We start from the raw sequence: 21,799 nt of genomic DNA on the forward strand, positions 1-21,799 counted from the left end.
GTTTATACCCAAAAAAGAGGTGCTTTGCTTCTATTTAGCTATTTTTATTGCAGCTTTCGGAGGTAGAGACCGATGCTCACAAGCTTAAATTAAAGAATGATCACAATACAACAAAATCCATAGTGCCAGTACATTTCGAATGAAGATACCGGTAACCTCATAAGACTATACCTCATAAGACTATATACAACGAGGAAACACTTAGCATTACACACAAAATATTTTATTGTGAAACTCCCATCTGTAGCAGAATATTGGAACAATAAGAGGTGAAAAGAAATGATTGGAATTGCAGAGCAATCACAATTCTAGAAATATGAAGTGGAAAACAATGAAAGAAAAATTAAACAAATTTGACTGTTCTAGATTCAGATGGCAATATATTATCAAGGGCAGTGAAACAATTCATCACAAGCAAAATATTCTCCGAGGTGCAAATTTGTGACAAGCCCCAAAACGGAATTTTTACATAACATATTTTTATATGTTCTGAACAAAGGCTCTGCACATGCAGTCAGTGCCATGCCATGCTTCTATAGTTTGGAAGGACTGCATGTAATCTTTCGGTTTCAGCATTGCCTACCATATTTATAACAATATGAGTGAGGTTCTGGGCATGAGATTAGAGACCAAGAATATAACCTGTGATGTCATCCTGGTTAGGTTCAGCTAATATCATTCAGAGCATTAAATTCTCCACACAGAAGCATTCTTGTAATATAAAAAATAGTATTAGAAAGCTTCCATTGTTTAACCGATTTAAATCTGAAAGTTAGTTTAGTCGAGGTAGCTAATCACTACCATCATTTTCTTTATCGGTAGTATTATCCATTGAGGTTGCAGGCCTTTTGTCTAGAGATGCGTCGATACCAAAGAACGTTTTGACCGCATCAGGTGTTGGAATAACATATATTGCTTCCTGCATGGGGGGTTGAGTCTGTTGTTGAGTGTTCTGAGCTACTTTCGCTGCATGTTGTTCTTTACATTTTGCCATAGCTTCAGCAATTTTTTGAGCACTCTTCTCTATAATAACGACTGGTGAAATCTGTAAATTAACGAAGAAATGATTTGAAAAAGACTATTTGCTTTAAACGAGGTTTTGAAAGGAACATATCAAAGAGGGGCCTAAACGGCGAACCAGTAAGATTCCAGTCCAAACTGCAGTACCTAGCTGTGACTTCTTGGGTACAGGATGTGACGTGAGGATTAGAAAGATTACGTTTTTACATAGCTCAATAGTACTAAACATCTTTGTTATTCTGCTTATATCGTGAAATATTCCTCACTTTATTTTAATTGGTTCATGTCCAACAGTTGAATATGCACAAATCAAAGTCAATTCTCAGAAAATGGTATTGGTAATGAAATAAATGTGAAAGAAACATGGCTTTGATTGGTTTTCTACACTTAACACAGTCAGAAGTCCAAGTGAAAGTTTTGTCTAGATTATCTGACGAAATTTGAAATTGAGTATCTAAATATTCTAAATCAGTGGTTCGCCGTCCAAGGGGGGCGTAGACAATCTTTTGAGGGTACATAAAGCTAATTAAAAATATTCGTTAGATTTGATCTTGTCCGCCATATTTTGGATATTTACGTTTCTTTATTGTTTGGAGATTCCAGATAACTGTTGTGCTTCATTTAAATTATCTGTTATATTACTTTCGCCTTACTATCTGTCATTTGTAGCTTTTTGTTTGACGAATTCTAAAAAGAGGGCGCGGCTTGAAAAGTTTGAGAACCACTGTTCTAAATGATTCCTAAAATCAGCAATTTACCATAACAAATATAATCAATATTGAATTTGAATTTTAGACCTATTTCAAACATCACAACATCTGTGTATAACGCCTTGCAGAGATACCAGGTATTTTACATGAAATTATGGTTTTTAACATCTGCTAACCTTTTCAGTTGTATACTTTGCAATAGATGGTACAACAGGATAATTAGCCGTCGGGACATTATTAGAGACAGTGGATTGTTTCGCCTTTTCATGTCTGTAACAATAGTTAACACATTGACTGTAAAATGTAAGTTAGTTTTTTCGAGTGGGCATAAATACATACCCTTGCTTCCTTCATCTCGTTAAATGAATGCAATTAAAGTGTGAATAAACTAAAATGTTGGGGTTATATTCAGGACATTTGCCACACTTAGTAAAGGTATGATTACACATGATACAATTATTTCATCAATTTTGTTTCTTCACAACTTCACATAAAGTCAAGTTCTAGAAGTAATGTTTCTATCTAGTCAGTAAGTTGACATAGCAACAAACAACTTAAACTTACTTTAACTTGCTTTGTTCCAAAATATCATCGGGTGAAACTTTCGCCACAAATTTTGCGATACTAGCACCAGGACTCTGATGTGTGATGGTAGCACTAGACTCGGTTGTTGATGCTGGTTTCCCAGTACTTTTTGGAAATATTAAAATCTGAATTTTTCTAACATCTGTAGCATATCTCCATTTGCATGGAATTGGTGCTTTGTTGCTTCCCACATCATACTTGTCAAGGATGTGATCATGAACAAACCTGAAAGAGAAATTTCCGTTTTTAGTAATACTTCCAATAGTTTGCTGGATTAAATTCCAAGTCAATCCATTCTACAATAAACTCACGACTTTAATTCAAGAGTGTGAGGAACCAATAAAACATGTTTCGAGGCAAATTCTACGGTAATTTGAAGATGTGTTGAAATTATCAGAAAAATTTGCAAATGTACAAATACCAGGAATTTCCACAGCGAATGAATGAAAATTAGCCGTCAGCAATGGCCTCGTGATTGAAGCACTATACCTAACTACAACATCGTGGGTTAAAATGTTGGGTTCCAATGCCCACCACCTCACTCAGTATAAATTGGGTACGCGATACCGTTCCAGAAAGATTCAGACCTTTCAAAACTAATTATTGTTATTATTATTATATTATTCGATCTTGTAAAATCTTGATTTTGGGAATAATATATAATATTTTGATTTGAAAATGTCATTTCAAGCATTTGCTATCTTACGATCAATTATCTTGTGAAACAGACTATTTCAGAATATATATTCAATATTTCAAATTCGCAAAATTTATTTTAGAATGTATTCAAAAAACTCAATTAATAACACATCTTTATAATGACTCCTAGTGTGAAATGGATGAGGAAACTGGGAGGTTATCGAGCGCTGTCCCAGGGCTGCAGGTGGAAGTGCAGAGCCCCAGGTATATGGCAAAATTGAAGCTTAATTGTTAATTCCCAGTGTTTGTGTTTTTTGTTAATTTTTAATCATATTTAACCGTTTTCAGCAGGCCCAGTCTTACTTCATCTCAAGTTTGTAGTTTACCATTCTAGCACACGTCCGTTGCATCACCAACAAAAAATAGCTTCAATAAGTAATATAGAATTAGAAAAGATTCAACAACTGTCTCACCAGCAAGCTCTATTGATATTATCTCTCTTGTAATAAGTTGCTATTTCTTTACATCGTTTCAACAACTGAGTTTTCGATATTTCAAAATCTTTGTTTTCTCCACTTTTGGGGGTGATAATTGGCGTTTTTCCACCGTCTAAAGCAATTTTACTGCTGGTTGGTGTTTTATCTACTTCATTGACCGATGCTAGCTTGCTGGTTTTATCTGAATTTAAATAACATATTTTTGTATCTTAACAATATTACACAATTAAAAAGTGATAAATTCTTCTCTTATCAAGACTTTATACCAGGGGTCACCAAACTTTTTTGACCGCGGGCCGGATATGACTCAAACTGTGTTGAAACGGGCCGGACAATTATTTTTGTCAATGCAATACAATAAATTCATAAAAGTTGGGAAATCTATGCAATTTATTCAACAATATATATTCTATATTTCTGAAGACTTAAATATTAAATTCTATTTATATCGCAGAATATAGATCGAGAACATTCTAGGAAAACAAATATACAAGATTTCTATATGTAGACAACTACCCTGAGTTTAGCTGTTATCAAAACGTTGCAGTCATGAATTAGGAGTCATGAATTAGGAATGTTACAAAATCCGCTTTTTCTCTCCAAAAAATGTACGCATCACGTCTGCTAAGTACCGCTACGCCGCGTCGAATACCGCTCATTAAAGCGACTACGTACTGCCTGCTGTAGCATGGAATTCCATGAAATTTTGACATAATTTAGATAAAATAAACAACTATTATCTGGTATTTGATTTTTTTTATCAGAGCAAAAATTTTTCAACATTCGGAGCTTTTAAAAATTACGCTCTATTTATACGTAGTACAGGTTAATGATATTGTCTATGGACACCAATAAAATTTATGTGGACGTGTGTATTTCTTTTCTAACTTGATACTTACCAATTTTTATGAAATTTGTACAATCGAAACATCGTTAAATATTACCGACAATGAACCACTGTCAAACTAACGTGCACAACAGTGTTCACTATTAGCGCACTTTTTTGCGAAAATTGCGAAGCAATTTCGCAACTTTTTTTAGGGACTGCGAAATAGCACTTTTTTCCGATTTTGAAGAAAAATAGCACTTTTTTCCGATTTTGAATGGAATAAAAATTCAAAGTTAACAAATATTTTCGAGTATTAAGTCGACAAATAAGCAACATACTAGTACTTTTGTAACTCAATTCTGCATATCATAACGATATTTACCGGAATTCTAACCTACGAGATGCAGACATAGGAGATAAAGCTTTTGCATTAACGGCAAAATTCTTGTTTATAATATGATTATTATACAAGCACACCGATTCCGCTTCTCCCGCAAAAAACGCTCTCGGGTGATTGAAACCAGATGTTGGAATAATACGCAGTGCGTTTCTTTGAAGAGAGTGGTCATGTGACTATCAATGATATCGATGAATTCAAAATGACAAAAGTGTTATGTGTTATAGTCACTTTGGATGAATTGTGACCAAACTGCACGATTTTCAAATCAGACGAAACTTTTAGCAGCATGTCACAGATTTGCAAAATCACCAAATTCACAAAATACCATTAAGTGCCATTTTATTGTAATCACAATGTTGAAAGGAAGGGCATTTTCCGTAATTTTGCGATATTTACACAACTATTTCTCATTGATATGCGAGGACGGGTGGGCAAAATTCAATATTTTTTGAAGGAGTACCGAATAAACGTGGTGAATACATTAAAAAATCGGCAACAAAGCCTTTTTACTGGTTAATTCCGTTGTAATCGCTAATTGTTCTAGTCACCGATCGTTTTGGCGGCGATATCCAGGTTTTGGGTAATCTATATTCCCGCCCTCTCTTTTTTACAAATATGAATTCTTGTGGGTCGGCGGACATCGAAGTTTTATATTTCGGGTTTACCCGTTCGTTCACATCGGCAACAGCTGTTGAAGACATTGAGGACTCAAATTAACATTTACGTTGGCTTTAATATTACTTATCAAGATTTGTAAATTTACCGTCCCAATTTTATGCGAATGGTAATATTATTGTCCATACGGTGATGCAGATATTTATTAAGACGATAATTAACTTTCTCATGTATTTCTATGGTGATAAACTTCGCCAATCTGAAATTGTGCCAATCCTGAATGTTGATTTAAAATAGTGATTGAATAATTCGGCAATGAAGGCATTTTTGCTGGTCATAAGACGAGATGACGTTAATGAACAGCACTTCTTTTACAGGATATTTTATGTATGCGACTTAATGCTAAAAAGATTGGGCTCGAGTGCCTTTTTTTCGAGTGCTCGAGTGCCTAATAGAGGTCAGGCGCTAATTGTAACTAATTCCCTCAAGTTTCAACGTGTTTTCAACAAAACAATACCCGGCGATAATTATAGCTAAAATGTTACCGAGCAATTCACAATTTTATTTATGGAATTTGCAAATTCCCCAGTTTCTTGACGATTTTGATATTGTCACGTCCTAATTATTAGTGCAAAAATACTCCCCTTCTTCCGCGGCGGTTTGATGGGTTCTTTATTCCATTCTTCAGAAAGTTCTGACAGGGGAGATATAGAATACTGAATCCGGAGGGTTGAATCCCTGTCCACTTACTGGTGATTTTCCGTTTTGAAATGCGTGAAACATTCCCTATTTTAAATTAAATGACGTTTCGCGGGCTAGAGTTCTCCCCGAAAATGATGTGTTCCAGACGTTAGTTAGACGATAGATAAAACATTAGATTAATAATTTTCGTGACACCCCGTTTTCGAAAATACAAAGTTATATCGCAAAAAATGCGTTATGATACATTTGGAATGAAACATTATTTACGGTTAATTCAGATCATATTTTACTCATCATGACACCCGGTATCCGAAAATACAGTTGTATCTCGAAAAATGTGTTTTGTTACATTTAAAATAAAACATTTTTGCGTATAATTTAGATCATATTTTACTTTTCAGGACACCCGTTTCCGAAAATACAAGGTTATATCGCGAAAATGTGTTTTGTTACATTTAAAATAAAACATTTTTGCGATTAATCTAGATCATATTTTACTTTTCAGGACACCCGTTTTCGAAAATACAAGGTTATATCGCAAAATGTGTTTTGTTACATTTAAAATAAAACATTTTTGCGATTAATTTAGATCAAATTTTACCTTTCACGGCAACCCGTTTCCAAAAATACAAAGTTATATCACAAAAAATGCGTTTTGTTACATTTATTTTGCATTCCCAATAAAATACATATTTTCCCTAATTAAGGTCGTCGATGAATCTGTTCCTGTCGTAAGAGCTCGACACACGTTTGGACGAGTGTGGGGCGGTTTTTTGGTCGACGATAAATTAAAAAGTTGCCACACGTTATTTGTATAACGATAATAACTGAAAATTAAGATTTTATAATAGAAATGAATTTGTCTCAAGATGGTATTTTACGATTCCTGCCAACAGAAAATAAACACGCTGACAGGCTTGGTTATAACTGATATTCGTTTAATTTATTTTACACTATTGATAAACGCGCCAGACCAATTGCGACCATATAAATTGCAGTCGCATCGGTATGGACTGTATGTTTTTGGCGCTCTCACATTAATAATAATTTTCAACAAAACAATACCCGGACGGTCATTGAAGCTGAATTCGTTACCGAATAATTCACAATTTTATTTACGGAATTTGCAATTTCAAGATCTCACTTGACGATTTTGATGATGTAATTATTACTGCTTAAATGCCTCAAAATACAACAAATGTAATCATTTTCGACGATAACAGGCGCAACAATTCGTAAACGAGCCGTTATAACGAAATTCGCGATTGGTTTTACCTCTCTCTTGTTTACAATTTTAACATCCCGCCGGCCACGTATGGTCGAATAAAATGTTCACATATTCGAAACATGACTTGGCCAAGGATGGAAGGGATCACTAATGAGCTAATAGAAAGTACATACGCGAGGGTATGATATTAATATCGAGAATATTTGTGAGCATATCACAGGACGGAAATATTTTGCACCCGGCTGTTTGTTGGCAGAACAACGATACGCTAAAGTTAATTGATCGAATACAGGGAAGTATTTATTTATCATTTCACTTGCGAACATCGAGGTTTTGGCGGAATTGTACATCATGTTGTCTTTCTGAAATAATAACTTTTTCAATAAATGTTCATTTTACTTTTGCGTCTTTATTATATGTCGGGTTTTCATTTATTTTAAATTCGAAATTGTCCGAAATACTCCAACAGGTGTATAAGTACAATAATAATAGTACTTACCAGGGAAGTTTAATACACACGATGTGTGAAGGGCGTCGTAACTCCCGTTTATTAATTATAAATTTTGTTTACATTCTGCTTAAAAAACAACGGCAGTCATCTCACGTAACTCTCGCGACCAAATCTTTTTTTGCAGCATTACAAAGAGTGCTATTTATGAATGCTGAAAGTACAAAGACATTACTAAACATTTTGCCAATATATGAAGTTTTCTGCCCGATTTAAACTAACTCGCACAAAAACCAAGGCATGTCGACATTTAAAAATTACTTGTCTTTGGGTAAGCTCTGAAATAGTATAATATAAATGTAAAAGAGAAATTAGGTCACGCTAGCTCACGAAACGGGAGGATTTTCAAAGTGATCTTGTGTAATATTTCGGAGAAAAAGGTTTGAAAGAAAAGTAGGTCAACCTATCTCCTAAAACAGGGGAGTATCCTGCGTAATATTTCGGAGGGAACGTAGGTTAACTTATCTTTTAAAACAGCCCGTGGCGACTTTCAAAGTGGTTCAAAATCACAAATTAATAATTATCAGATTAGGTTTAGGGATAAATCGAAAAGTTGAATTTCCAGCGCACCTAACCCTAATTAGTTGATTGCTATTTATATTTGGAGGGGGGGGGGAGATTATTTTGCACGGGATTTGTACAAACAATCCACCCTGTAATTAATATGGTTTCCAGCCTGCCTCGTGTCTGTTAGATGGAAGGAGTAACAAATGTGAAAGTCTTTGCTGTTTACGCGAGTAAGCAACTGACACCGCGAGTAAGCAACTGACACCGTGATACATTGCATGAACGTTTTGTCCCGGAAGGTGTTAGCAGATGTCATTTCGTTGCCGATGAATTCGCTCGTTCTAATTAAACATGAATTCGCTTAGAGGGAACTGGGTTAACGAAAAGGCAGGCATCTCTTTAATTCATAATATTAACTGGAGGAGCGCTTTTTTGAGTATCTATGCCGTTTTAAATGGGTTATATGAAAGGCTAGGGCACCTAACTTGTTAAAATCGGCAAAAGCACTTTCGCACTTTTTTTTTCGACTGCGAAGCACTTTCGCACTCATAATTTGCTTAGAGTTAACACTGGTGCACAACACCAGCGTTTATTTGCGAAGCTCTTTCGGCGGTATCAAGACCGTTGACAGAATAAAATCCTGAAATAGTCTCAATATTCCATAGATGTGACGCAGATCGAAAGACTAGTGATTGATATGTGTTCTTTTTTCATATTTATTACAGTTCTTATGAAAAAAGTAATACAATCCTTATGGAAAGAATTGGCCTGTCTGGTGGTACTAAAATTCCGATATCTCCGTTATTTCTTGATCGTTTTTTATAAAATTGGTATTGTTTTCACTCAGATCCACCGGCGCAGTTTTTATTTAAATCGGATAAACTTTAATTTTTTGTAACATACCTACATGCATATCCGCTATAAAGCAGTACAAAAGTTAGTGTGACTTGTGAAATTGGAGCAGTACGCGAGGGATTACAGTACTGTTAGCGCAACATGCACATTCGACGTTCATTTTAGCACAAGAAACGTAAATAGTTTCGTCGAAAGCACGCGCCACGAGTGCATCTTTCGCAGAAAACGTTGCGTACCGGTAGAGAATTTTAGCCTATTTTGTCACAGCTATTTCTAGACTAATTTGTCATTACTACTATTAAAACTACAACTCCTAAGGAGGCAAATGATGATTGACGTATTTGATTCATACTCAAATTTCCCAAACACAACCAAAAACTAACGAATAGCATTCAAAATCGCAAAAACGAAGTATTGTTTACAACCACTACTGAAAATCTGTCAGGGGTGACAAAACAAAAGTATTTAAGCGGATGCGAAAGGGCCTATTATTACGTCACTTTTTTGCATCTTGCTGATTGGCCAATGTTACGAAATAAACAAGACGATGCCCGAGGAAAATTTCCCTTGGAAAAAAATTCGCCATTTTTGCGTGTTATTGCGGGCCGGATAAAATGACGCCGCGGGCCGTAGTTTGGTGACCCCTGCTTTATACTGAGGGTGACCAAAAACACAGAACCTTGGTTCTTTAGAACATATAATAGAGAGAACATAACTTTTGTGCAAAGCATCCTAGATTAATAAAACTTTTAGGTTCGGTCAAGTCCATGCATCTATAAAACAAATAATTAGCTGACTAATCCCATACCCGACATGGACTGTAATTGGACGAGAGGCCATGGTTTGACATATGATCAAGCCGTTTTATTGGCTTTCCTCTCCCGTAGGATAAATTTGTAAATCCTATCCTAGTGTGTGTAAATCATATACAAGCAGACGATTGTTTCCCATGACCTATGATGCTTTTCACAAAAGGTTTGTTCTTTCTACAATATGTTCCAAATGACCTGGTTTCTGTTTTTTGAGTCACCCTGTTATATATACGTTTAAAGTATTACACACAGTTGTCAGTTATATAAATCATTGTTTATCCACAAAAACTATACATCAACATATACAAAGTTGATCCTACCTTCCGAAGGTGAAACCTCCATAGGTTCAACATTTTCTTCCATAACAATATCATCTTCACTTTCATCGAGAGACATAGGACCATACTCTGTTGCCTCACCTTCACTATTTTTTAATTTCCAGAAAACACGAAACTCTTGTGATAATCTAGCGAGACTGAGAGGATTTCCATGCAGAAGACGAATAAGATCATGCATTGCTAAATATATAATTGCAATCATAACGCGAGAGCTTCAACCCAAAAAATGAAATTTGAAAGAAAAATGTCTTGAGTAATTGAGTAACATATATTTATAATTTTCAAAAGTTTTTATCGAAATACTTGATGAATATGGCCTCAAACTTTGGTCAGTAACTAGCTTGAAAAGCATCTATTTCTTGTCATTATTTTAAATAAAATAAAATATGAGCATTCGCTCTTTTGTCTTGAAAGTTAAACCATTGTATTATCGCCAAACAAACAACAATATGTTAAATTTATTTACAATTAATGGTTGCCTGTATTTTAAAACCTTTTCCGAAATTTTTCCTTCTCAGCGGTCGAATTTAAAAATTAGTTTTAAAATTTTGGTACATGATATTTTCGAAAATAAAATAAAAATACTATTTAGGAATATAATATTACAAATTTCTCACTCTTCATTGCTTTCCAAAAGCAGGGAAAAAACACCAATATTTTTTAAATCAACGCTAATTTACACTTTCGCTCCAAATAAGGCATTATACAATCAGCTACTGATATCTGACAGAATGTAAAAGGCTACAATTTTTGAAGGACTGGAATCTTTCTGGTATCACATTGCCCACTCAATTCATTAGACCTTGAGTGAGGTGGTCGGCATAGCAATTGAACCAGAGATTTAGCATGTGGTGCAAAACATTCAATTCTAACACTTCAACCCCTGGGTCAACATATAATATGAATTGTCAAGATGGAGGGACTACATCATCCTCTCTTGCTTCGATTGAATTAAAACTATGCTGAATCAAATCTTGAAGATAATTAACATAAAACATAATTAACATAAATTAAGATAAAACAAATAAACAAAATCCATGAACTACCTTCCTCAGGAACTGCCTTCAATCCATATTTCTTTACTTTATCAGACTTCCCAGCTTCATTCGGAGATTCAGATGTTTTTTCTGCATTTTTCTTATTAGGCCGATGAATAGGAATCGGTGTACTGCTCAATATTTCAGCCTAAAAATATATGCATGAAAAAAAATATTATTAAATACAATAACAACTAGTGCTTTGAACACCATACAAGAAGAAAAAATATTATAAAACAGTAAATAGTATGTAGAACTGAAGCCTATCCATACAATGCGATATTCCAGGCTGCATATAGAAAAAAAGGTCTTCGGTGAATCGTTTTCAAAAGTGCGTCAGTTGAAGAAGGAAGCCGTAATAGGTTATGCGAACAACATTACGATAAATTTAGCAATTCGTTAACACATAATCAATCTCCACAGGACTTGTATTGGCGGACTCATACGCTCATTCATATACCAAACACTGAACCTCAATATTAGGTAAAAGATGTACTAACATCAGGGGAGCAACAAGGATTTTAACAAAGGGAGGAAGGTTTAAAGTTGGAAATTCCCTTTCCCTTCTGAAACAGTCGCCGCGACTATGCGCTCGTTAAAAGAGTCGTATTTTTTAACGTATAATGAATTGTTTGTCTCGTGAAATTGAGATCTACGAGAATTTAAAATGTCTTTCTATATTAATTCAATTGCGTACAACGTAACTCGCGTTTGCGTCTTACAACAAATCAAAAACATTATTACTCTAAAATACCACGGCAAACCGTGCCCATGAGCTAAACTACCAGATTATATTTAGTTTTTCGACCCCGATACCCCCTGAATAACATACCTTGTAACTACGGAGAATATCCCTGTGTACTTTATCCACTGCTTCTTTACTATCTTTCCACACACATCCGATAATAACAGGAGTGAGAGCTGATAATTTACGTTTGAAAGAAGCTTCGAATTCCAATTGTTTTTGCTTCAACTTATGATCAGGTCTCGGCCCATCATCTTCAGCCTGTGATGTTAACAATAAAACTTAAACAACCGCCGACATGCATGAAAACAGAGACATTCTTTAAACAGCAAGTTCCCTAGATTTGCTAATGCCCAAAGATTCACGAGAACATTTCCATGGGTACTTATATTTTTTAATGTGGCATTGCTTACAAGTGTACCCGTCCAATACTATTTATCAAATTTAGAACATTATGGAATATGAATGAAACCAGTCTCCACACAAACGTATATTAATTGGTATAACTTGGGAGGTTCTAAATTTTCAAAAATATCATAATATGAGGCAGACCTCTTCATTGATTCCTTCATCATCAGATAAATATCCATGAGGAACAAAGAATCCGTCGTCTTCATCTTCATCTGCTTTTTCTTCTTCATCTTCCTGTTAGATAAACAAAACAATAAATTTTCCAAGTTAGAAAGTTGGATATATTAGAATTGATTGGTATGTAGCAAATTCAATATGTTGTTCATGGAATATATAAAATCAATGTTTGAAATTTTCGTCAATCAATAAGATATTTGAAAAATGCCCCGCTTTTTATTTCTTCTGTTTTGTTTTTCAATATTATGTTTAGCAGTTGTATTTTTTCCTCTTTTTTTGTTTACACCATGTAAGTGCAGAGTAAGGGTGTCAACTAGCAACAGCTCAATAACTTGCGCAGTTTTCTGCGACTCCCTCCCGTGATCTATGGTAATTGGTTTGTGCAAATGAAGTATATAAATCTAGATTATTAGATTGTACACAACTTAAAGAATTACTTTAGAAAAATGACAAGTGGGGTAAGTCTTCTATGTATGGATTAGAAACAGGGATGGCCAAAAACTGAATGTATACCCGATTACATTCTGAAAAAAAATATTTTCGAATATGAAATATTGAACATTTTTTAAAATTTGTCACATTCAGCAAGAAATTCACACAAACCATATAAATTCATAAAAATTGAATTTGCTATTGTAATTTGTAATATGTCTCAGATAAACAATACTTCTATTAATATTCTGTTTTATATCACAACGACAGAAGACATACCAAGTTTATTTTCTGTCTTACAATCAGTTGCCAAACACTCAAGATGACAATTTTTTTAGAAATAAGGAATTAACTATATAGAATATAACCAATTTCGAATGCATTCGAATATTCATTTCGTTTTGTTTCTCTGGTAAAAACTTCGCTGATATCAGACAGAGACCAAACACTTTTTTAAAGCGATGAGGGTAGTAGATTTCAGTAAAGCAAGAAATGATGACTCACATCATCACTTTTATCAATGTCTTCTCCCTCACCGGGATCTTCCCATTCATCATCAGAATCAAATTCATAATCAAACAAATCCTGAAATATTGAAAATTTACTTAATTCAATATAAATTTAGTTTCTGTAGCTCAATATAATTTATTACAATTTATTACAATATAAATACCGTCTGTACTACTTTTTAACTGGTTTCCCTTCATTTTGCACAAACACGAGTCTCCTTTACTGCCGAGTGAGTGCACGAAACGTTGCGGTAACGAAATTAACTTGCAAAAAATGATACACTTTTTTTCATTTTATCCATTAAGTGTTTTAAACTTCCATCAAAACACTAGTCTAGGCAAGCAAATGCTAAATTGCAAAAAGACTCCTGGAATTGCACGACACGAATTCTTTCCAGTTTTCATATTCTAGAAATATTATATCTTCTAAAGGTGTTTTAGAAATTGAAAACAAGTTAACTATAAAACTCACAGTATCCTTCTTGAATGGATTTTTGTAGCTGAGATTTTTGCTTTCTTTTCTCCAAGTTCCAAAATATGGAGGTCGATAATTTGTATGAAACAGGAGGAATTTAGCTCGTAATATTTTAGCACCAGGCTGACTCTCGCCATCTTCTACAAGCTCAAGTCCATCTTCAGATAAGCTTAATAATAAATAAATAAAAAGTCATAAAAATAAAATATTTTCAAATTCAAACTTGAATTTTTTTATTTTTTTTTTCAGTATCAGTTTATTTTATCTCATCAAATTTCAGTTTTACTGTAAAAAACACTAAAAACATATGAACATAAAAAAACAGCAAATATTGAAACCAATAAATTACCTCATAAGTTGTCTTCTTAGTTTAGGTAGAGTAGGCATAGACATGTTTCTTTTATATTTTTTTCCAAACTGTTTCATGTAAGATGAAGTGAAATCCTGAAAAAAAAAAAAATTTCATGTCAGAAAATGATAATCAAAATGGAATTAGAGATGGTTCATATTAGACCAATGATATGAAGTTATATTGAACACAGCAGCTTAAATAGCTGTGAATGAAGTCTTGATGTGGAGAAATTAAACTTTGTGTTTGCGAAGAACACTTGTTTAGGGCTTCATTCGGAGCATACACAAAGTGAAATCTACAATTATCCAAAAAATTTCAGATTGGCTTTCAAACCAGACAGCTATGTGTTTTAAGATATTTGTGATCTATATAAAAAAAGCACTTGAGATACTTGTTCCAATTCCGAAATGGGCCGCTTGCTGAAAACTAGGCAAAAAATGAAGTTCAGGAATCATGGGCAGACTAGAATTATACCTGTTTCACCAATGCGCCGTCAAGATATGCCTTTTGAGCTGAATCAATCTTCATTCGTGTTATAGGTGCTAGGATCATGTCTTTCTTCAATTGAAATGGAGGGAAAACTCCAGTGAGTTGTGGCGACTCCTGGAAACGATAGATTTATATATACAGATAAACATGAAGCGTAATTGCGGTAGTGTCTTGGTAAGTCAATATCAACATATTTGCTATTCCCCAATTTTCAGTGGGCATAAATAATGTTTGATATACCTATGTTGGCATCACAGGTTTAATCCCATAACAACCACCCTCACCCAAATAAATATAAATGTAATAAATCGAGAAGGCAACACCAAGGCAAAAAGATTCACGGGCCTTTCGAAGAACCTTACATTGCAGTAGCTGCTTCTACATTGTTTGAAGTGGAAGTCGTGAGAGCGCATATAAAATTGGCTTTGGAATTAATTTTGGTTACAAACAAAAATGAAATCATTTTATAACAAAATCGTAACATAATAAATAATTCAGTAGAAAAATTGCAAGATTTTCAGAAAAAAATTTTCCAAATAACACTTGAATTAAATTCTTCAGTTAATCCTGTTGAGCATACAAATAATAGAACGTGAAATTTTTGTTTTAGCAATTCTAATTAAATATTGACAATCTCATTAAATTTACCTTTACCTTTTTTATTGAAGGAGATCTAGCAGGCGATTTGAAAAAACTTTTGAAACTTTCTGCTCTCTTTTCATTCTTTCTTCTCTGTTGGAATTAAATGTACAATTTACGGTAAATTAGTACAAGATATTTTGTATACTAATGTTGCAAAAAAAATTACGAGCAGCAAAATTTCAATGTGAAATTTATCAGAAGTCATCAACTAAAAATAAAATTACTAAAAGTCAAAACGAAAAATTATCCCCACAATGGCAAATTACAAAAAGCAGTAATACTAATAGTCTGTAAAAATACTATGGGCAAAGAAATTTCATCAAGTTTTCATTAATACAAAAACTTCATGAGCATTTACTAATTAGGTGATTCGCAAGTTTAGCATAGCATTGCTGGTTGAACACACAAAATAATCAGAACATTCCGGGAGTCAAATCAATTTCTAAGCTTAAACAAATGAAACCTTCTCCTCTTCAGCTTGCAATTTTTCTTCCTCCTTTTGTCTTTTTTCCTCTTCCTTTTGTTTTTTTTCTTCATCTTTCTGTCGTTTTTCTTCCTCTTTTCTCTCCTTTTCCTTCCTTTTCTCTTCTTCTTTCTTCTCTCTTTCCAATTTCTTCTCCAGCTCAAGTTTTTCCTTTTCTTTACGTTTCTCTCTGATGAATAGAAGTATTGTTTAAGGAATTAGATGACCATTCGATTGATTAAAATTTCATTAAAAAAATACTTCGTCAGTCACACTCGTAAAAATTTCACTCACTCAATTTTCTTTTGTTTTTCAGCCTTGATCAATTCTTCTTCCTCCTTTTTTTTCTTTCTTTCTTCTTCTTTCTGAGCTTTTTCCTCATCCTAAATTAAAATATAAAATCACATAATAGACAAGAAAACCCAAACTTACTATAAAGTCTACAAAATATACCCTTTTTCTCTTTACTTCCAACTTCTCTTTTTCTTTTGTGAGACGTTGCTCCTCTCTCTGTTTTCTTTTTTCTTCTCTTTCTTTTTCTCTCTCTTCTTTTTTGCGTTGTGCCTCGAGGCTTCTTGCAATTTTACTCTATAAATATACTAATTCATTAAGACAAAAAAAATCAAAATCAGGTGACCAAGTTGCAGAAAACCGCTGAGATGACATAATATGACATACCATGATCTTCTGCCCAGCAATCAGTATAGTCTAGGAATGAATATGGCTAGGCGAGTAATTGTTTCACAAGCCCATATGGGATGGTGAAGGAAGCCCAGCAACAATGTTAACTCAGTCTAAAACAGTGACAGTAATAGAACAAGATTTTCATATATAAACCGGATAAAGTAAAAATGATAAAATGACCTTTCGTCCAATTCCAAATACCAGACCATGTCTGGTATAGAAATATTCAACTAGCCATTTGTTTCAGATGCATAGGCTTGATAATGGCTTGACCCCTAACATTGACCAGTGGTTACATGACCACAGCCTGTGGTCCGTCTATCCTTTCACACATAAATAACCTTGTGGGATTCGAAACTGTGAATCCCTAGAGTTATCAAAGGTACGATTGCATACATGTTTCTATTGATCTCCACAATCTTTATTCCGTTAAGCTAATCTTTACAATTATGACAGGATTCAAACGTAGAAGTACTCGGCAGTGCAATGGTGACTATGTTATTAGGTAACACATAGCACAATGTACCAACTACGCAGATAAATTCTCAGAATGCCCCTCTGAATATGCTGGAAAGAATGATTATCTAGAAAGAAAAAAGCTCTCACTCCAGGAGTTATCTTTGATCCATTGCTTGGTTTCTCAGGTGGTGATGGGGTATCGAGCTGACTAGAATCCATGGAAGTTGAAGCTGGTGGGGGTGTTTGGCAAGTTTCAGTTGATGATTTGTCTCCATCTTTGACTATATTTTCTTCTTTAACTGGAGTTACGTGTTTGGCTGCCTGAATATATTGAATAAAAGATTTAAAAGAGGCCGGGGAATACCTGTGTTTGGCTTAAAAATGGCTGAGTAGTGCATTATCAAACAGTAAAAACTTTTACAATTTGAAAAAAAAATACGAGAAAGGTGTGTTTGGCTTTAAAATGGATCATTAATGTATAATCAAAACAGCAAAAACTTTTAAAATTTTCAAAACACTTATGAAATAATGTTATTCAGCATGAATTTCTGCTGTGAAATTTGAAATCAAAATTGCTTATATAATAAATTAATTACAATGAAAAATTTTAATTTATTACATGGACTAATTCATATTTTTGAATCTTCATGTACCAAGTGTAACAAATCACTGAGTGGAAAAGCTTTTCTAAGGAGGTCCAGGTTGAATATTGTTTTTTGCCAAGTCAAAGATAGTAATGGGTCAGCACACTCAGGCCACTTCATCTGTGATTCTCAATTGCTAGTTAGAGACCGCCATTTTCTGATTGATAGTAAAATCATAGTCTTGGAAGGATCCTGATTTAACAATGCAAATTAAACATAGAACCTAATCATCACTGTGAAATGACCGCAATTTAAGAGCATTATTCAAATACAAAAATTCTGTCTTAAAAATCGCTGTTTTTCAGTTAACATAGTTACGTAACTACAAACCTCTATTTTAACAGTACACTCATCTTCATCAGCTTGCTTGGATTTCTTCGAAGGTGTAGTTGATTTTGTCAAGTCGATTTTCACACATGTTGAAGCCTTGCTTTCAACCTTTACTTTCTGATTATTAGAACGAGAAGGCGATGGTGATCTCGATCTTGGCCTTTTCTTTGGCAACACAGCAGATAATGGAGAATGCTTTTTTACTTGCGTCAAATCTTTATCACGATTTAACATTTTTTCTAAATGCATCTTGCGAGAGGCATTTTCACTTGCTAGGTTCTTCTGTTTACCAACTGGTGGTGTGGCAGCTGTAATCACAATTTCAGGAATCTTGCTATGAGAAGTACTTTCTTTCGAACTCTTGCCTGCCAGTTTGTCATCATTTTCTGATTTTGAAGGTGTCACAAATGATTCCTTTCCTAGTATAGGTCGTTTTGCATCTGGCGGAAGAGGCGATAATGATGCTGACCTACGACGTCGCTTTTTTGCTGAAGCAGTATCTTAAAGCAAAAACAAGGTGATATCGTTAAAACAAATCTTGATTAAAAATGTCATAAAGGGTATACAGGTTTTCAAGAAAAAACACCCAAAGATTCTCATTCCATTCCATACATAAGTTTATTTTGAAGCATTGTAAACTTTGGTTAAAACTGAAGCAGCAATGCTAGACTGTGTTCTCAATTCTAATGGAAACGAACAATGTAGAATTAATATAGAAATAGAGTCTGATATTTTATTGCTGTTACAAAAATGTGACAAATTATTTGAAAGGGCAGTGAAGTAGTTAAAGCATCTTTTTGTCACTCAAGGAGATCAATTCAATCAACAAAATAATATATACCAGGAGAACAATATTAGATGAACCAAAATAAACAAGCCACAAATAAACAGTATTAAAAACACAAATTCGACATCATCGTTAATTTTATAGTGTATAGTACAGCTGCACAAGCTCCCTGAGAAAATACGTTATATTAGTGTGTAATTATTTCACTGTTCCCTACATACCTTTAGGGGTGACATTGCCATCTCCAGTGATATGAAATTCAGAAGAATAGCGACGGACCACAGCTTCAATGGAATCATCAATATGTTTCAAAATAGTCGAAGGCATTTTACTTTCATTAGATTCATTGCTTTGTGTAGTAGGTGGAATGGAATCACGTGAAGTTTCATCAGTCAAATCAACAATCATAGATTCACAGTCCTGATAAAAAAAAAATTATTTGAAAAAATAAACAATTTTTCGTACAGTGCTAGCAAAGATGTGAACTGGATATGACATTGCTGGACTAACTATGGTGGCCTCAAAGGTGCATTATCTCAGATTCACGCATTAGGCCAACCACCTCACCAAGTGTGCGATAAATTCTTTACCCAATACCAAAGCTTTTGTGCCATTTAAAGAATAGTAGCTGTTGATATATCGTTTTTTGCTTGTATCTCTATAGCAGATGCTTTTATGCTCATTATACATAGATTGGGAAAGGTATGATCTGTTATAAAAAATACTTCAGTAGGCCTATACCGGAAAGTCAAAATATTTTCGCAATAAAGTGGCTTTATTGAAAATAAACTTACTTAACACAACAAAATTGGAATATATATCATAAATTTATTGAAACCCCAAACATCTGTCTAGCTCAGTGAAAAGCCAAATAATTTGTAAGCAGACTTTTGAAATACTAAGTAATATAAAGGAATATAATTACAACAATATGAACGCAGGATCTCCTAAAAATCAATTTATTGATAAAAATGAATAAATAAAAGTCTCATTTTTCAACTTCATCCCGATACAGAACTTATTACTGCCAAATATAGGCATATATAAAATTTTCGAAAAACAAACAACTCAAATATTGAGACTACCAAAATGACGAAAAACATAATTATTCTAATATTCATGTATTCAAGTTATTTGTAAACTCACCGATGACTTTATTTTTTTCTCAATATCCTTCTTTGCACTGTAAAATTTATAGACATGCTTTAATTTTAAACCATTTTGAATGCTCAAGATGCAGTGAGCAGGAAATTGGATTAAATCAAGTAATTACAATTAATGTAAACTTCTATTAGCCTACTTTCTACTAAGATAATAAATTCATAGAATTTCAAAATTTTATTTATTTATGAACTTGTGCAGTTTTCCACATACTGACATAATGCATTTTTAACTACCGGTATGTTGAATGAAAAAAAGTATCATATGATATCGAAAAACGAATGATATGAATAAACGCCACATAAAAATAAAATGTGTTATATCCAATATGAGTAATTCTTCTGGTAATTTAATAATTTAGTTCGCAAATCCAGTGCACAAAATCAAAAGAAACAAACTTTCTGTTTTTCAAAATCAATTAAATGAGGTATATATAGATACGAAAAGTTGATGAATAACGTTTCCCATTATGTCCAACGCCATACTCCAATGACCACAAAAACTCCTTCAGCCTCTTTTGAATAGGCTTATCAGAAATGTCTAAATCGGTTTAGTTCAATCAGGACAAAATAAAAGATCGGCATACTATTGTGCTACTTATCTGTACATAGCAATTTCATTCTTTTTTCTTACATTGTTTGAGGTGTAGAAATATTCTCTTTTTCTGCATTATCATCAGATAACAAAATAGATATTGCTTCTGTAATTATATAAAAGCGGATTGAGGTTCAAAACCAATTAACAATAAAGTAAGAAATTAATATTTTTCATGTAATTTAAGAATATCATCTTGTGAACAATGTTCTTCAGTTCTTAAACTAATGATTTTTGTCAATGTCTGGTCATTAAATAGGCAACTACAGAACTAAGATAAGAAAAATCACATTTAAATAGTTGACAATTTGATACAGCAATTACAAAAGAATTGACAAATATGAAAATGTTTTAGCAATATCTTACCTCATTACAGTGTTAGAGCATTAGAATATTTACAGTAATCGATTAAAAACTTGTACCAAAGAATTCATAAGACTGTTCGAGTCTGTGGTAATACTGTAATAGTAAGCTAACTTAATAACTTACAGATTTCACAATTCCTGAATTCTCTTATTTCTGTATTTATCTTACTGGCTTACCATTTTTCTTCTCCTCTTTCTGTTTGATCGAAGGTGAATTGCCTTTGTCCCTCAGAACCATAAAAGGCAATTGCGCTGTAAATATCAGAATATAAGTCGTTAGGTACAAACAGACATAGGTACGGTACGGTAAGATACAATGCTCAGACTACAGTCATGTAGTGGACTGCCTTTGCAGCGTTCAGACCGTTTGCTTTTTCACAGTTTCAAGTGAAGCATTTCAAATAATTCAATTTAATTTTTATTTGCATTGCCACCGGTGCCACAACAGCTTTACCTTGTTTCAATTTCTTCACAGATCCCGGGCTCTTCGTCTCATCCATGTTTTTTAGTTGCTCATCTATTTCTGTATTTCTAAAACCTCTGCCCAAACCGTCAAAAGAAAAACCCCAAATTACGGTACGATTCTTGAATTCCCGCGCTGGCAACAATGATTGAAACACATCAGCGATTTTATGAGTGACAGTGGTCTTGCCAACTTGTGTTTCAAAATACAACCAGATCCGTGGCCATATATTTCGCAGGGTCCATGCTGTACTCGCAGACACTTTTACATATACAAATTAATATGAGTGAAAGAAAATCTTAATAAAATATTTTTAAGATTTGTTGACACTGTTA

At 33.8% G+C, this 21,799-nt stretch overlaps 1 protein-coding gene across 1 annotated transcript; it reads right to left on the reverse strand.

Annotated features, from left to right (window-relative positions):
* Positions 1-207: 207 nt before the first annotated feature.
* Positions 208-21,681, reverse strand: LOC120341838 (uncharacterized). Its single transcript, XM_039410396.2, has 23 exons — positions 21,456-21,681; positions 21,179-21,253; positions 20,676-20,742; positions 20,028-20,064; positions 19,103-19,301; positions 18,095-18,594; positions 17,268-17,441; positions 16,431-16,565; positions 16,272-16,360; positions 15,978-16,167; positions 15,527-15,604; positions 14,858-14,986; positions 14,381-14,475; positions 14,029-14,200; positions 13,552-13,632; positions 12,580-12,672; positions 12,115-12,288; positions 11,292-11,430; positions 10,228-10,425; positions 3,428-3,632; positions 2,295-2,540; positions 1,907-2,000; positions 208-1,045 (listed from the first exon to the last, which is right to left on the reverse strand). Exons 1-23 carry the CDS (start codon positions 21,499-21,501, stop codon positions 791-793), a joined length of 3,471 nt encoding a protein of 1,156 aa, XP_039266330.2. The 5' UTR covers positions 21,502-21,681; the 3' UTR covers positions 208-790.
* Positions 21,682-21,799: the final 118 nt, after the last annotated feature.

Source organism: Styela clava, chromosome 3 (genome assembly GCF_964204865.1).
Source record: "Styela clava chromosome 3, kaStyClav1.hap1.2, whole genome shotgun sequence".
NCBI lineage: Eukaryota > Metazoa > Chordata > Ascidiacea > Stolidobranchia > Styelidae > Styela > Styela clava.

What these genes read in the sequence shown, in the direction of transcription:
- LOC120341838 (XM_039410396.2), bottom strand. Translation starts at nt 21,501, where the DNA reads ATGGATGAGACGAAGAGCCCGGGATCTGTGAAGAAATTGAAACAAG. An exon ending in TGGCAATGTCACCCCTAAAG is followed by an intron (nt 18,595 to 19,102) that starts GTATGTAGGGAA and finishes TTTTGCTTTAAG; the next exon opens with ATACTGCTTCAGCAAAAAAG. An exon ending in AATATCAATAGAGCTTGCTG is followed by an intron (nt 2,541 to 3,427) that starts GTGAGACAGTTG and finishes TTTCTCTTTCAG; the next exon opens with GTTTGTTCATGATCACATCC.